At 39.6% G+C, this 18,333-nt stretch overlaps 1 protein-coding gene across 1 annotated transcript in view; it reads left to right on the forward strand.

Annotated features, from left to right (window-relative positions):
• Positions 1-18,333, forward strand: part of LOC122805524 (estrogen-related receptor gamma-like) — a 590,745-nt gene that overhangs the window by 568,898 nt on the left and 3,514 nt on the right. The window contains exon 8 of the mRNA XM_044075726.1: positions 16,615-16,884. Coding sequence (XP_043931661.1) covers positions 16,615-16,884 — 270 coding nt within the window. The remainder of the gene's footprint in view (positions 1-16,614; positions 16,885-18,333) is intronic.

An 18,333-nucleotide genomic window follows, 5' to 3' on the forward strand; every position in this document is an offset into this window, starting at 1 on the left:
CTATTCAGCTCAATACGCAAGAACTCTGCCTTTACAGGGAGACTGACATGAATGCTGTGAAATGAGAAAATATTACAGAAAGGAGTGGAAAACTATGACATCAAGTCCTTAGAAAGATTATTTTAGTGAGCACCCCATGGTTTCCTTGGTGTCCTGTAACCTGTCCCATTGTTTGAACAGTTTACCAAGTTATCTGTGGTTCTTTATTGATACAACATGCTTTTTTGGATGTACATACCACCCTTGATTTTGATAAACCATTTCTCAGATTACCCCATGTGGCGCTCTTGCACTGGGTCAGTAATCAAGGAGCCTCAATCCTCACCACTAGCACCAGTGAGGGACGTGCACATTGGGAGGATGACAAGTACACACACAGTAAAGTACAGTTTCCACTTAAGAACACACTGTGGTCACAGTCAGTCTGGAGCTGGTTTCTCCGTCTCTGTCCAAATCCCCAGTAAGACTCCACACTGGCAGAGCTATAGGATTAAGATCTCAGTCGAGCGATCAAGCCAAAACCTCCAGCACCCACTCTGTCCAACTAGTGCTTTGTGTCTCAGCCCAAGTAGCTAACACACACACACACACACACACACACACACACACACACACACACACACACACACACTTTGAGATTTGATTTATATACAAACGTGCACACACTATTGGGAAAGGCGGGCACAGGTTTACTAGCTATGCCCCCTTCTGCACAGACTAAAAGGTAGTTGTCACTGCCACCAACCAGCTCTTTATCAGGTACTATAAGGCCCTTCCCAAAGGGTGACCTATCCTACTGTGTGATGTTACTATTTTCCAAATGGGAAGTCTGACCAAGGCCGAGGCTATTTAGGAGTGACCTGTACAGTGTCACCAAATACATATGCAAGTACTCTAAGAGCTTAAATATCTGTAAACAAACCAGCCACAATTAAAGGGCTTAAATATATTTAATAATAAAAGAACAAGACAATACTCAAACAACACAGTAACTACAGAGTTCAGAATCACAGGAAATATTCTAAAACAGCATTGCAGGACAGTCTCAAATAAATACAGAAAATATTTAAACTAATCTTGACTATATTCCTATCTATATCTAAGATAGATTACTGTACCCTGGTTACTTACTGTTAGCAAGGCAAGTGCTGATGAGAGGATGTTTCCGGGTCTGAAGACAAATACAAAATGCACAGTCTCTGACAGAGTTCCCAAATTAATATCAAAACATTACTGCTGGGTCATCTGGATGACATCACTCTTTGTCACCTGCCTTCAGTTCTCAGGCTAAACAGATACTTCGAATTTAGCACCTCTGTGTCAAGAATACATATCTCTCAGATGTGCAGCTGCTAGGAAGTCACAGAGCAATAAAACATTTTAGACCCAGTAAGTATTTCTGTTTCAAGACAATAGAAAGAAACCTCTAGCTCTAGACATCCTGTCTCATTCAGTACAATTGAGAGATACACACAATCGTAAAACATTCTGTTCTTTTCCAGTAGGGTACACTGTGGTTACATTCTTGAAGCTCAGTGCATAACATACAGTTCAACACACACGTCTGCACCGGTAGTTTAATATACGCATAACATTTGTAAACCAAGCATATGCATCACATTAATATTCACAAATGACATATGATTGTTTACAAAATTCCAGATAGCTGGGCTGGCAGTGTCACATTTCTACATAAATCATATTAATATTTTCAAGTGACATATAATTATTTACACAATTCCAGATAGCTAGACTGGCAGTATTTCCCTGGTGTCACACCCCATGTCAAGAGAAAACAACATCCAGTCCAAAACTGCAGGATGAAGTTTATTTGCAGGTCTTGGCCTTAAAGCTGTGTATTAAATTACCAGACTGTAAATGGGGAAGGGTGCCTACAGCTAAAAAAGTTTTAGCTTACAAAAAGGAAAAAGATAGGACTCAATACAGTGTGTTTAAAAGGTGGCAAAGAAGGAAAATTGGAGCATCATTGGAGATGAGCTACTATCACTCTGTCCGAATATTCTGAAAGTAGGTAGTAATTCTGTATATGGCTTCTAACTGAGTGGATATGACAGCCTGAAAGACTTGGTCTGTTGTGCAAAGACCAAGATGAGCCAGAAGACAAAGTCGCATCACCATGGTACTGTTATTAAACCATATTACAGTAAAAGAAGTTACAGAAATGGTAAGTACTTATAGTGCTACGTTGTTACTGAAGAAAATAAGATAGCAGTTATGATCAGCTTCTGTATGCAGTGTCCTGTAATACTTCTCTTCTGATGCTCAAAGAAATTCAGTTTAAGTCCTAGCTGTGTCAGAACTCCAAATAGGCAAAATTAAACCTTTAAAGAGAAAAATTCACAGCTCATATTTTAGGGAAATCAGAAGAAGGATTCTATTCAGGGCCAGCTGAAGTTTCTCTTCCCTATGAACACTAGTAAATGACTGTTGTCTTGTTAATACCCCCCCCCCATACACACACACACACACACACACACACACACACACACACACACACACACACACACACACACACACTAGCTGCTTAGCAGCATCTACTAAGAGGGAGGCTGCATTTTGCTCCAAGTAAGATGGATAATTACAGGCATCTGGATAAAAGAAACTGTATTTGCAGCCTGCTTAACAGAACTTGCCACAAAGCCTATATCATGGCTGTTTTGTGTTACGTTATTGTAACTGCATTTAGCTTTTCCCATGGTTTGCCATTTACCAAACAAAAAAAGGCAGTTTGAAGAGTTCATCAGAAGGAGTAAGTTCTTGAGTTGTATTCTGGTTCTTCCATGTCCCAAAAAGGAATGGGAGAATTGAATATCCATTCTAGATACATCCAACCTAAACACTTTTATGGAAATGAAAAAAGTGTGAAATATTAATTTTACAGTCTGTTGCTGTTCTTGTGTCAATAGCCTTGGATGGCAACCTTATGAGACTCCAGAGAATATGCCTCAGGTTGTTTTAATATGACATTATCATTTCAGTTCACTTCCTTGTCTTTTGGCCATTTGGTTGTTCCCAAAATCTTTTCAGTAAGACTGGGCATCTTTTTATCAGTTTAGGCTTAACTTACAAGTCAAATCTGCAACTTTTTCAGATAAAAATGTTCATTGGTGCCACTCTTAAGTTATGCTTTACATAGATGTCATTCAGATTCTCCAGTGTGTCACCCCACAGTAATTTTGACAAGACGTGTCAAATGTACATGAGAAAAATTATTTCCTTTTCGATTTGCCAAATGTAGTTTTGGCAAATGCAAAAAGATTAAAGTACTTTACCAAAACTACTTTCATTGACAATCAAATTTATCTCTTTCTCCACCATTGTACAACCTTAGAGTTGGTATACATAAGTACAGTATAGGAGTGCAGGGAAGCTCAGATATTCATGGCAAACAGTTTTCAAATACTTTACATTCATTGAAACTGCCTTAAGTGAGTCAACATGGATCCATAAAAATATAGTGGTATCACTCAATCTAAGGGATCAGAGCCAAGATTTACCAGAGAATACTCTTTCCTTACTATGTCCTTTAATTGCAAATTTAAATTGCTGGATTTCAGAAATAAAATTCAGTCCAGACAAGCCTTATTGGTTATTATCCACAACACATTTCCCAAGATGTACACATCTTGTCTGCTTTGGGGAGCTCACTTGAAAAATGCAATGATACACAGAGATGTAGTCTCCTTCACAAGTGAATAAACTCATCAGCATGAAAAAAGGGATGGCTGTTCATCTACCCTAAAGTCTTTTCATAGGTTCATATGTGAGTACTAGGCTAACTGGCCAGAAGGGTCATTTTAAACTTAACTCAAGGTCAGAATTAAACCCTGCACCATGTGTTTATGAGGTAAAGACCTTAACCGTTATGTCAAACCCCACTACTACCAAATCACCACAGACAACATCAAAATAATGTGGTACTTGAACAGACTTATTTCTCTGCTATCTGTAAACTTGCCAAAGTAATTTGATAACAGGCTGTACTTATTGTCATCTCTCTTCAGGATGAAAGTTTTTCTGTCAGTTGAATATGGTCGCAGTTCAAGTTAAAAGGAAGGCTCTACTAAGCTTTCTGAAAATTCCATAACCTCCTTCCTGAGTTTATACCACCAATCACTTCTTACCTTGGAAAAATTTTATAGATATGAAACCATCTTGGTGCCATTTTTATTAGCTTCCTTACAAGTTGTATATTTTGTAAAAGTCATAATAAAGAGCAACTTTTTTTGTATGTCATCCAGAGTTCGTGTTGTTACAGGTGGCTTATGAAAAAAAGTATGCAAGCCTTCTCATATTACGTATTTCTCCCAGTGGAAGAATCTAAAAGCATCTGCAAAATATTTTTTATTACATTACTTGGTGCTTAAGGGTTACAAGCTACAGAACTGATAAGTGTCAGCGTGTGTTCAAGAGATAAGCCAGACTCCTCAAACTCTCATTTGGGAGGGTCAACAAAGAACTTTATTCCACAAGCTTAGAAACATGTTGCTGACATGGATTAGCACTGCCCTATGATGCTTCATGAGGTGCACTTGCATTCTCATCATCTTTTCAAATAACTCTGTGGAGACGGGACAGAGATGGTTTTTGTATAGATAACTGCTGCACTGTTTCTTAGTACTGCTAGTTAAACAGTCATAACCTAGCCTGGCAGATAGGTTCAGTGCTAACTTTACCCCCCTCACCCCCTAAAGGGCCCATATCTATACATAAAGAATGCAGAGTCCCTGTAGTCACAACTAAACAGGTAAAAGCTGCACTCTCTAAAGCCAAAAACACAGAATCCATGGGACCGGACAACATCTCAGGCTGCATTTTACACGAACTTCAAAACGAACTGGCTCCCCACCTAAGCACCATGTTCAATCATAGCCTCACATCAGGCTTTGTGCCCACTGAATGGCATGCAGCAACAGTTATCCCACTCTACAAAGGGGGAGCCACCACTGATCCCGGGAACTATCGCCCTATTAGCCTGACGAGCCTGGTCTGCAAGGCCATGGAACGTATCATCATGGAACTCATAAACAAAGACATTGGTAACCTCCAAACTCTGGATCCCACCCAGTTCGGGTTTGTGAAAGGCAGATCATGCCTCCTAAACCTGATCGACTTCTTTGAGGCAGTCACCAAAGCTGTAGATGAGGGTAAGGTGGTTCACACAGCCTATCTTGACCTTGCCAAGGCTTTCAACACCATCCCCCATTCTGGAATTATAGCTAAACTCACTAAACTAGGTATAAATCCCTACATCACAAGATGAGTTGCCAACTGGCTCACTGACAGAACCCACACTGTAAAAGTTGCACACTCCAAATCTGACCTCAAACCAGTGACAAATGGAGTACCACAGGGTTCAGTCCTGGGACCTCTTCTGTTTGGTATCTACTTCTCTGAAGTACAGGCTAACACAGAAGACCTCTGGCTAACGAAGTTTGCAGAAAAACTGCAAACTAGGAGCCATAGTCGAGTCCCCAAATGATGTGGAAATCCTACAGAAGGGCCTCGCTGAGACAGATGCCTGGTGTCAGAGCCATGGCCTCAAGCTCAGTGCCAAAAAGTGCATTGTCATCCCCTTTGGTAAAAACTCTGTACCCATGAACTACTACATAGACAGCAGTCTACTTAACACCGAATGTGTGATAAGATACCTTGGGTCCCAGGTGGACAGTAGTCTGTCCTTTGATAGTCACATCGCCACAGTAGTCAGGAAGTCCTTCTATGTGGCACACCTCATCATAAAAGTGTTCTCATCCAGGAAAAAAGAGGTCATTGTTCCCCTCTACTCGACACTCATTAGACCCATTATAGAGTACAACACCCCTTTTGGAATGTACCTCACAAGGTATCTGCAGCAGCTGGAAAGGCCACAAAAGTACCTCACAAAGAGGATTACTGGCCTCAAACAGATGCCCTACACTGACCGTCTCACAAAACTCCAGCTTTACTCCGTAGCATATCGCCTACACCAAGGTGATCTCTGCCTAACATATAAAGCTATGTCAAACCCAGAGCTGTTGGACATGCTACACCTAACAAAATCCCAATCCCTCCAAGCTACACACTCTAGGGACCTAAACTTTGTCACCACAATAAACAGGACATGCTGGAGGGATAGATTCCTGTCCTAGAGACTTCCCATACTCTGGAACAGGCTGCTCAACTATGTCATGCAAAGTTCTTCATTATCACTCTTCAAGAAAAATCTTGATGAGTGGATGGGAAATAGGAACTACACCCTGGGGTTTCACTTCTGTGTGTCTGCTCGACAGTGGCACAGGAAAATAACTTTCTTGGTGGCGTAAGCCAGGGAACCTTGTTGGCTAGGCTTACGTAGGCCCTCGGGCTGATAGCCTAGTACCTACCTATGAACCTACCTATGAAACTATAAAATGCCTACTCTTTGTCCCAGTTTTTAGAGTTCAGCACCCTTCCATCACTTGGCCAGGTGGCTGTACCATTTTAGATCTTTCTAACCACATTTCACAGCACAAGTACTGTGCTATTGCTTCTGTAGTCTGGCATTGTTTGGCTTGCTCCGGAGATCACTCGGGTACCTTGTTAGGGAAATTATATTGCTACAGTTGGTACAGATGAGTCTTGCATTGTGTTTTTAGTGATAACAGACAACACTACAGTGGTATACCAAGTGGGTTAGGGGAGACTTAGTTCTGTTTGTTATGCAAGCTATCCATAACTGCCTTGGGAGATTGTTCTATCCCATGTGACCCTAAAGGCAGTCTTCTTGCCATAAGCAGGTCAGCTGTTGATATTCATGACCGGATTTTCACAGGGATGTATTCCTTCAGATACCCCACAGGTACAGTGTCCTAAAGATGGCCCAGCTTGCTTCTTTGAGTAATAAACAGCTGAGGAAATATTGCTGCAGAGCACCACACAAAGAAGCTTGCACAGTGGAATTCAGGCTGGTGGCTGCTTGTTGCCAGTCTAGGTGTTGTGAACTATGCAGCCAGTATCTGTCAACCTAGTGAAAACCTTGAATTGACTCCGTGCCAAATTGGCTGTTTATCCACATGGCTTAGGAAAACATGTAGCTCTCGCATCAGCTGATTTGGTATGACAGCTTGTTAAGCTTCTTGTTTGGTTTAGAAGGTTCCAGGGAAGTCATTAGAAGGTAGCAGTCTGTCTTTGCAAGCATCTTTAGAACTGCAGCTCATCATTTAGTGGTAAAAAATATTAAATTGTTCTGTTTGCTTTGCATCCAGTGCAGTACTGCCTATTGTGTGCTTATTAGACAGTGGGTTTCCCTTGTATTGCAAAAACAGGTTTTTCCCTGTCTTGGACTGGGTAAATTTACTACACATCCACTTTTCTCTTCAGTCAAAATGTGCTCATCAGACACCACAATAAGACAGCAAAGTTTACCTTTATAGGGCCATACAGAACACAGACACCGACTACTATACATGGTGACCAGGATTGTTTTTTTGCCATCTCTTCAGTGTACTGATGCAGTGATCAAGGCATTGCTATAGACTACAGAGGCTGTCACTTTCTTTCAGCCTTCATCTCGGTCTGCTTTCTTTGTAAGTAGGAAACACATCTCTGTAAGTAACCATCTTGGTTTCCTCACAAATATCAACATTCTGCAAAATATAAAAATAATAATAAAAACATAACTTTTTAAAGCTTTAATGTCTCTTCTTATAGTTTGTTGCTTTGTTGAGTTAGATCTTTGTAGGCTAGTTAGCATCATTCATCGGTAACACAGGTCTGCCTGTTGTGGTGCATTTATTATTCAGTTTGAATGCAGATCGTGCAGTTTTTCATTCAAAGACTGTTACCTTTAATAGTCTGATGAAGAATGAGACAGGAAAGAGCTTGCTACTTTGTTTCTAAAGGGCAATAAATGGCTTGGATAAGGATTTTTTGTTAACAAAAGCATGCTGGATTCCTTTTAGTTGTAGTCTCATTTATATACTGTTTTGCGTTGTATGTGGTAGTTTATATGTATATATATATATATCTATGGATACAGTCTCCAGGGACAGAATGGTGGCAGTCCCCTTCTGTCAGTTTTTTGCAGGACTGTATTTGTAGTACTGTGTACAGTTCAGGAGCCCTTGCTGGGAGAAGGCAACCACAGTACTGATGAAGGTACAAAGAAATGCGCAGGAGTGCTGGGGGGAGGGGGAGTAGAAAGAACTTCATACAAGGAAAGGGCTGAGGAACTGGATCTTGTCTGATTTAACAGAATAGACAGTACAAATGTTTTCAGTACTTATGGCGGTAATAAATGTTACGGGATCCATCTGAAAAGGAAAATAGTGAGAGCGGGAGAGGAGGGCATGCCTACCAAGTTAAGAGAATCCACTTCACTCAGAATGTTAAGAATTCTTCTTCACTAAGAAGGAGGTGGCTAGGTGAAATGAATTACCAGAATGAGTAGTGTAGGCCAAAAGAGAAAAAAGGAGGTGGGATTCATCTGCTGTTTGCTTGCTGCAACTCTTTGAGAGATAAGTGCTCTGTAGATGTATAATCAGGGCTGAATTTGCAAGGTTTATTGAGCTGGTGTCAGTTAGCCATTTTCTGGTAAGTCTTCTGTTTTACTGTTAATGACTGTTTAAAACTAAAACATATCTGTTATTGTTGTCCTAATCATCCAGTTTTGAAAACTGGCTTTGAAATACAAGTGCACTAATCGGCAGAGTTCTTTGAATCATGCCGTTTTTTTCTTCCCTGACTACACGTAACTTAGCATCAAGGTACGGTGGCCTCAGAGTTGTTTTACACATTTGAGGGTATTTTTGCACACTGTTCCCCATATGGGAAATTTTGTACCTCTTCCACACCAAGACACGTCTTTCAGTGTGGGATTGAGGTTAGCAAATCGACCACATTGTATTCAGAATTGTTGTTTCATAATACTGTATTTCATTTAGCCTCTGTGTGTCAGGTCTGACACATGTTCATCCACAACAATAGACTGGCACCATAGTATAGCGTCTAAAAGTATGCACTAAAGACACACATTTTAGTAACAAACTATCTCTTTTTATAATGGGCATTATGTTACATGCTGTGTTTATTACATTACTGAGATGACATGAACGCTTTGAACAAGACAGTTTTATCTAACGAGACAGAGCTACAAACTGAAAACCAGTAGTGAGGTCTGTCACTAAAATACTAAAAAAATGTGTTTTCATAGGAAATGTAGGAGTCACAGGAAGTTCAGGGCTACTGAGTCTTGTGATCATTGTGCCTTGCCAGTTCCCACCCTAGACTGTGCCTTCCTTCTCAAGAATAACTATGCCAGTCATAATGGGGGTGAATTTATGATTACCCATCCAGTTACACTATCTTCCTTCAAACAGGACTTGGATATCACACTGCTTTATCTGCAGGGCGAGTCTGTTTCTGAGGTAAGGGAGACGGGGGTAATGAATCTGAGTTTCCACCTTCTTTTATTGATCTGCTGAAACAGATTTAGGTCTCTTGTTCTGGCATTTATAGCTGTTTGATTTGTAAAGGTACAAGAAATCTTGGGACTACTGGGTACCTGATACAGAAATGTGGGACAGTGCTTCAGCTCTTTTCTTTTAGCTTAGTGATTTTAAGTCTACAGTCTAACTAATTGGTATGATTCATGTTGCATATCCCAAAGGGGGCATTGTATTCTGTAACTGGTCTGATCAGTGCTGAATACAAGGCGACAATAATCTCTATAGATCTGGATGATATTCACCTGCAGCAGGTAGCTTGATTTCCTAACAAAGTACAGTTGTGTACCTACCATAAATGTAGATGTTTGAGTGTATTCATAGGTTCATAGGTTCATACTAGGCTATCTGCCCTGGGGCAATTATAAGCCTAGCCCGATTTTGTTTGGCTTATGCCACTCCTTGATTTGAGTATACTGTGCCCTTTTTACGGTTTAGTTTACTGTGCCTCTATCTAATAGTGACACGGAAGTAATCCCTGGAACAAACCTACGATCCCCCATCCACTCATCAAGATTCTTCTTGAAGAGATTCAATGAGGTGCTCTGCCTAACATGAATTGGAATTCTATTCCAGAGCGAAGGGAGCCTCTGGGTTATGAATCTGTCCCTCCAGCAAGTCCTATTTATTTCTGTGCTGAGGTTCAAGTCCCTCGAGCGTGTGGCTCTAAGGGATTTAGATTTACTGAGGTGGAGCATGTCCATTAATTCTGGATTTGGACATAGCTTTATATGTCAGGCATAGATCGCCTCGAAGTAGGCGGTATGCAACTGAGTAGAGCTGGAGTTTTTTTAACCGAGCAGCATATGGCATCTGTTTGAGTCCCTTGATCCTCTTGGTGAGGTACTTTTGGGGTCTTTCTAATTGCTGCAGGTGTCGGGTAAGGTACATCCCAAAAGGGGCATTGTATTCTATGATGGGCCTGATGAGGGATGAATAAAGGGGCATGCTTACCTCTCTTGATCTAGATGTGAATCCTTTCATGATGAGGTGGGCTATGTAGAAGGTCTTTCTAACCAATTTGGCAATGTGGTTGTCAAAGGAGAGATTGCTATCAACTTGGACATACAACCTATGTGGTGTATTTGCTTATAGATGAAGGTTATGTGCATGCTTTTTTATTATCATAATTTTACAGCCTACCCTTTTGGGGGCACCTGACATCTGGGGCAAGAAAAACTGAAGAAAATGGCTTCGGCTACATCTTTTATACCCCTGGCGCACTGACTTCGGGGAAGAGGCGACAGCAACCGACGCCGGACCAGGACTTTGGAATGTATATACATTTTCCTGCCATGTGCGCCCCCCAGGCATAATCTGATGCATCTGTTGTTAGTGTCTGCCTGGCAGTGGGTAAGGTGAATGGCTGTCCCTTGTTGTGGTGACAGGCCTGCGCCCACCATTGAAATTTGTTGCAGGCAGGGAATGAGAGTAATTACTGTTTCCAGGCTGTGGCAATGTTGAGTCCAAACACTTTGTAGATACCATTGTAGTTTCCTCATATGCAGTCTTGCATATGGAATTAGTAGAATGCAGGATGCCATGTAGCCCAGAGCCTGCAAAATTTTTCTTCCAGGTAACTGGGTCTTTGTTGCCATGTCTTTGAAGTAAGAAGTCAGATGTCTTTGTTTGTCTGGCGTGAGATAAGCCATCTGGGCAGTTGTATTTAAGCTTGCACCCAGGAATATTATCTCTTGAGAGGGTACTAGTTTTGATTTCTTTTCGTTTACTGTGTACCCTAGGCAAATGAGTAATCTTTTTACAAACGCCAGATGATGTAGTAGAATATCTTTGTTCTTTGCTTGAATAAGGCAGTCGTCCAAGTAGGGGTATATTTGAATTCCTCTTTGTCTGCAAAATGCAATTACTGGTGCCAGGCATTTTGTGAATACCCTGGGCGCAGTGCAGAGAATTGGTAGTGCATTGAGCCAGCTATGAATCTGAGGTATCTTCTGCAAGGTTGTCTGATTGGGACATGCAGGTATGCCTCTTTGAGGTCCAAAGTTACAAGCCAAGCCTTCTTGTCCAGCATGGGCAGAAGCTGCTGTAGAGTCAACATTTTGAATTTTGGGACGTCCAGAAAAGTATTTAGAATAGACAGGTCCAGAATTGGTCTCCAGGCTTTGTCCTTTCTTGGTACTAAATAATCCACAAGTCACGAACCGCAAAACTGGTAAAGTAGCGAACAGGTACACAATGAGAGCAAGGCTTCTAAAAGTCACAAATAGAATTTATTAAACCAAATAAAATGTGAGCGCTTGAACGCTTTCGGCAAAACCAATGTCTCGCCTTCTTCAGACAAATAGCTAAATACAATTTAAAACCATGTTATATATATACGTCAATTAAAATAATCCAATCACAATAAAATGCATTTATAAGTGTAGACGTTTCCAAGGGAACCTTAAAAGAGGAATTCAAAAATACAAATAAATCAAAACTTTGATAGGCTAAACTGATAATACATTGTTAGTGCATGTGTTTAAAATATACCCAAGTGTCGCTTCCATATAATAAGGCATGTGAAAATAAATATACACAAGTAAATCTGTGCAAATGTTAACATCAGGCATAAAATGCATTCATAGAGTAGATGCAATACGCATTTTAACACAAATTATATGTGCATATTCTAAATGAATAAATAAATAAAAACTAATAAAAATAACCATAAATACTATTTGAAATGTAATAAATCATTTTAAACATAAAAAATAATAATATATAAACTACATATTTGCACCGTAGTTATAAAAATAAAAAATAATAAATGCCGTTGCAAATACTGATATATAAATAAATAAATACTATTGCAAATACTGATGTCGACATGTTATACATATTCTACTAAGAAATTAATTTAAGAATTATATTTCTATTCTTCACAATAGTTCAAAAGCCTTATGCCCGAACTGACTGTCAATAACAAACTGTCACTATACGATTACCTTCATCTATTAACTACTAATATAATTATAAATAAATACAAACTAAAATAATATAAAACATTTATGCATTATTTCTAACCCGAGTCATGTTATTTCAAGGTATTAAATAAACATCATCTATTATATATATCATCTATATATAATTATATTAGTAGTTAATAGATGAAGGTAATCGTATAGTGACACGTTTGTTATTGACCGTCAGTTCGGGCATAAGGCTTTTGAACTACTGTGAAGAATAGAAACATACTTCTTAAATTAATTTCTTAGTAGAATATGTATAATATGTCAACATCAGTATTTGCAATAGTATTTATTTATTTATATATCAGTATTTGCAACAGCATTTATTATTTTTTATTTTTATAACTACGGTGCAAATATGTAGTTTATATATTATTATTTTTTATGTTTAAAATTATTTATTACATTTCAAATAGTATTTATGGTTATTTTTATTAGTTTTTATTTATTTATTCATTTAGAATATGCACATATAATTTGTGTTAAAATGCGTATTGCATCTACTCTATGAATGCATTTTATGCCTGATGTTAACATTTGCACAGATTTACTTGTGTATATTTATTTTCACATGCCTTATTATATGGAAGTGACACTTGGGTATATTTTAGACACATGCATTAACAATGTATTATCAGTTTAGCCTATCAAAGCTTTGATTTATTTGTATTTTTGAATTCCTCTTTTAAGGTTCCCTTGGAAACGTCTACACTTATAAATGCATTTTATTCTGATTGGATTATTTTAATTGACGTATATATATAACATGGTTTTAAATTGTATTTAGCTATTTGTCTGAAGAAGGCGAGACATTGGTTTTGCCGAAAGCGTTCAAGCGCTCACATATTATTTGGTTTAATAAATTCTATTTGTGACTTTTAGAAGCCTTGCTCTCATTGTGTACCTGTTCGCTACTTTACCAGTTTTGCCTTTCTTGGTACTAAGAAAAGTCTTGAGTAAAATCCTTTTCCCTGCTCTTGTTGTGGCACTGGCTGAATAGCCCCCATGTCGATGAGAGATGAAACTTGTTTTTGTGCCTCTTGCCATTGATTGTGTGGCAGGTCTGGCATACCTTTTGCCTTTGGAAGGGTGTGAAAGTGGAACCTGTAGCCCTGAGAGACTATATTTAAGAACCAATTGTCCTGGGTGATCTTTTGCCAGTTTTGTGAAAAAAGTGCTAGCTTTCCCCCTAAGGGTGCTGCCAAAAAATAAGTGCTTGGCATTGGCAGAGGGAAGTCATTGGGACTGCTTTCTATAAGGCTGTGATTTGTCTTCTCCGCTTTTGGAGGTAGAAGTCCCCCATTGTTTGGGCCTATATGAGCCCTGGGGCTGCTGCCTGCCTCTAGGGCGTCTGAATCTGCCTCTTTGTGGTCTGACACTGGAAAGGACCAAATCTTAGAGGGCCAGTTCCTTCTAAATCTGGGTGGCTGCACCTGTAAGATATCCTTCACTGTCTGCATCGATTAAGCTTTATCCTCCATTTTCTTCAACACCTCTTCTGCCTTAACACCAAACAAAGTGTCATGCTGTAATGGAGCATCCAATAATTTAGCTTTAACATGATCAGGCAGATTCTGTTCCTTTAACCAAGCATGCCTTCTAATAACAGAACCTGTAAAAGCGGCCCTGCACGAGGCCTCTAGTGAATCATAGCCACATTGCAAAGTATGTTTTCCCACTTGTTCAGCTGCATGCAATAAATCCTGCAAATCTTTGCTCTCAGAACATTCAGAATTTGTCAACATTTTTTGTTTTAACAAAGACATTAAGTATTGCTGATATTTGAGCATATGAAACTGACAATTTAAAGCCCTTACAGCCAAGGTAGCAGAAGTGTAAACTTTTTCCCCCATTTGTCCAAAGCCCTAGAATCTCTATCTGAGGGGACAGGGTTTTTGGCAGAAGCAGCCTTGACCCCTTTGGGACCCTGTGAGATAGTTTTGGGGTCAGCAGCAGGGTAAAGAAATTTATGGGAGTCTGGGACCCTGTAGTATCTGTCCGGCTTAACAGGAGCAGGAGGTAAAGAGTCTGGAGACAGGCTGGACTCTGAAAAAAACATCATCTACTATGTCTAGAACAAGGGGAATTGCAAGAGGTCTGTGCTGAGGAAGTAAAAGAAAGTCTCTAAGTCTTTTCTTAGAATCAGAATAATCCTGGCTCTCCCAGTGGAAATGCTCCCTCATGGTATGCAGGGATTCCCCAACTTAATAGTTCTCAGGAGGAGAAGTTGAAGGAATAGAATCTTCAGCATCAGAATCCTCATAGGGAGGAACAGAGTATCCCTGATCAGAAGAGGAATCAGAGGAAATGGAAACCTGATCAGAGGAGTCTTATTCAGTGTCTTGCCTAGGCCTCCTATCAGGAGAGGGATGGGAACCCCTGATCAAAGTAATTAGGTCTTCGGCCATTCTGAGCATCTGTTTTTTAGGCATAGAAGTCTATCATGGAGAATGCTGTACTAGTTTCCTTGTCTTTAAAACTGTTTTAGACTTTGTCTTGGATGCTGAAGTAGGCTTTATATAAAGTTGTGTAGGTCTGAAGACATCCTCAGAAGCCGATGCCTGCTCAGCGGCTCCAGACCCATCTGAGGGATTAATTTCCGAAGGGCCAATACCTTGAGTATCCAGAGGCCTAGCAGTCTCCACGTGGGAGTCGTAAGCGGCCTGTGGCTCTGAGGTAGCGGGATTCAGGGGCTGCGAAACCAGCGACTGGCCTAGTAGAGGCTTCGTCGTTGGTTTTGGACCTCGGATGCTTGTCCTTGTCTTTATCCTTGCGTTTTTTATGATTTCTGGTCGTTGGTTGTTCCGACGGCATTTTGTAGTTAAACCTTCTGCCAAAGTAATGAAAAGCAAAATCATACCGACGTTTAATAGTGCGTTGGTTAAATCTAGCACAAAACAGACAACTAGCAGGCAAGGAATACAGTAAGAGTGGAAATCCTTATGAGATATTTGCTTCCCACAAGAAATACAATTGTTAACTTTTTCTGACATCGGTCTGGAGCAAGAAAAAAGTTTCCCCAACGGTTGACTTAGCTTTATTGAAGACTTCGGATCTGAAATTCGATTTTGAAAATCTCATGAGTCGGCCAACCGGCACTTGCGAACTGCTTTTGCTTCGGGCACCGCGCAGCAAGAAAAACTGAAGAAAATGGCGTTGGCTGCATCTTTTTATACCCCTGGCGCATTGATGTCAGGGAAGAGGCGACAGCAACTGACGCTGGACCAGGACTTTGAAATTCAGGCCGACTGCGGGTAGCCTGCCAGCAGGATAACCCAAGTGTAATGACTGCAACAGTGAAACACAATGAACATCTGTTGGTACATGGTGGTCAAAGAAGAGAGAATTGTCAGCCCAGGTTCCCAGGTCTCTTAACTACATTTTTCATTTTGAAGTGGGGTGTTGCCAGTGCTATATGCTGGAGGGATGGGTTGTGAGCCAAATGTGACAAAGTTGTATTTTTTAGCATTCGATGTAAGCTCATTTTCAATGCACCAGGCATTTACAAGTGTAAGTTCCTGCTTGGAGAACTTCTGTGTCATAGTGGGATTCAACAATGACTCCCAGTTTGCAGTCATCCACAAATATTGTTTTTAAGTCTGTAGGTCAGAGAAGTAAATACCAAACAAAAGCGGTTCCAGCACTGAATTCTCATGTTCTGTGACTCTGCCTCTTCCATGCACACCATGTGGGTTTTGTCTTTTAGCCAGTTTGATATCTTTCTTACCACAAAGACATCTACTCATAACACATTTATTGTATTAATTATTTTGATGGACTGGAATTCATGATTACTGAAACAGAGAAGTTGACAGTTTTTTATCAGCCTTTGTAGTCATGTATTAAGGACAAAGGGTTGCTTCAGACAAAGTACTTCATAATTTCATTCACTTTTAAAAGAAATGGGAAATCACTAATTACAACACAGTCTGCAGAAGTTCATCTCAGAACTCTTTATTTCTGAAGTATGTCTAATAAAATTACCATGATGGTTAATGCCCAAATCGTTTATCTAAATGTTTCTAGGGCATTGTGTTTGTCTATACCTGTACACACAACTAATGTTTAAGAATAAATTAACTGAAATAAGCTTTTTGCTTTAGTGCATGGGGCTTAACCTGTAAATGTATTGTCTCACTGTAGTGTTTGTTCCCCAGGTTTCTCCTCTCTTTCCCTGTCCGACCAGATGAGTATTCTGCAGAGTGTGTGGATGGAGATCCTGATCCTGGGAGTGGCGTATCGCTCACTTGCATTTGACGATGAAATTGTTTATGCCCAGGACTACATCATGGATGAGGAGTTTTCAAGAACAGCTGGTATGCTGGATCTGAATGGCTGTATACTGCAGCTGGTGAGGAAGTACAAGAGTATGAAGCTGGAAAAAGAGGAGTTTGTGATATTGAAAGCACTGGCCCTTGCAAACTCAGGTAAGATAATGTGTTACTGAGTTTAAGTACTAATGACTGTTTGTGGTATTAGAAGAAATGGCTGAAGAGAGAAGGAAAAGCTGTGAGTGATTAAAGCGTAGGTATTTGTATAGTGTAATACGGAGTCGCAGGTAGCAATTCTGAGTATACTAGTAACACACTATATGTAATCTGTAGAACCAGGAACCAAACAGCAAATGGCAGTCACTCTGGTAATAAATATAAAATTTGTTCTCACAATAGCCACAGATTTAGCGCTTTTATTTCAAAAACATGAAACTTCTTCAGAACAATTTCACATAAAACCACTTCCCTTTTTATTACAATCCATTCTAAACCCCATTGGTCCACAATTTAATTAATAGTTACATCATGATATATACTTAATTAAAATCTATACCCACTAACCTCTTTTAAAGAAACTCACATAAAATCCCCCCAAGTGATGTTGTCTCTCTTATATACCCCACCTTATATAAATTAATATAAAATTACCATTTTTTCTTAAATTTGTATGTATGCAGTATATATATATATATATATATATATATATATATATGTATGTGTGTGTATATACATACATATATATATATATATATATATATATATATATATATATGTACAGGGATACACGTTACAACAACAACCAACACATTTAATTCTTGTTATACCTTATATATTATGTATTGTATATTATATCTTAGTTCTCATTTTTAAAGCTGGTAAAATGGATAGGTGATCATTCAGACCTGGTTTGGTTCAAGCATCCAAGTTTAATTGCCAGATTAACTCACAAAACTCTAATAATGTTTCTCAATCACCACCCCCGGTCTGAAGGTATAACCTTTTTGATTACCCAAAATTTAAATGCAGCTTGATCACACTCTACTGTATGTCTAAAAAGTGCATTGGTATCCTTCTTCTTACCAATGTCATCACTACGCTCATACATTCTTGTTGTTGTATCTTTCGGCTTTTCCCGGTTAGGGGTCGCCACAGCGGAACTCCGGTCCGCTAATGATTGGCAGTAGATTTTTACTTACCGGCTTGCCAGGCCTGACGCACAACCTTCAACGAAGATATGCCCATTCCCGCATGTCTCCACACAGAAGACGCTTCAGCTGAGAATCGAACAGGACAATGTCTTACTGTGAGGCGACAACGCTACCACAGCACCACCACCGCAGCAGTTCATACATTCTGTGTTTCAAATTACATTCCGTCTTACCAATATAGTAAGAAAAAAGACATTTTAGGCAATATGCCAGATAAATCACCCCTCTAGTCTGGCATGTATAATAACCTTTTGCTGTCATGTTAATGTTATTATTTAGACTGGGTATGCATTATTCACTCCAATTTGCTACCCACTTGCACTGAGGGTAATGTCTACAAGCATAAGTTCCAAGTTTTTTCCTTGCCCCCACATTATTATTATTATTAAATTTT

The sequence above is a fragment of the Protopterus annectens genome, chromosome 6.part1, assembly GCF_019279795.1.
Source record: "Protopterus annectens isolate FY-2018-M chromosome 6.part1, PAN1.0, whole genome shotgun sequence".
Taxonomy (NCBI): Eukaryota; Metazoa; Chordata; order Ceratodontiformes; family Protopteridae; genus Protopterus; species Protopterus annectens.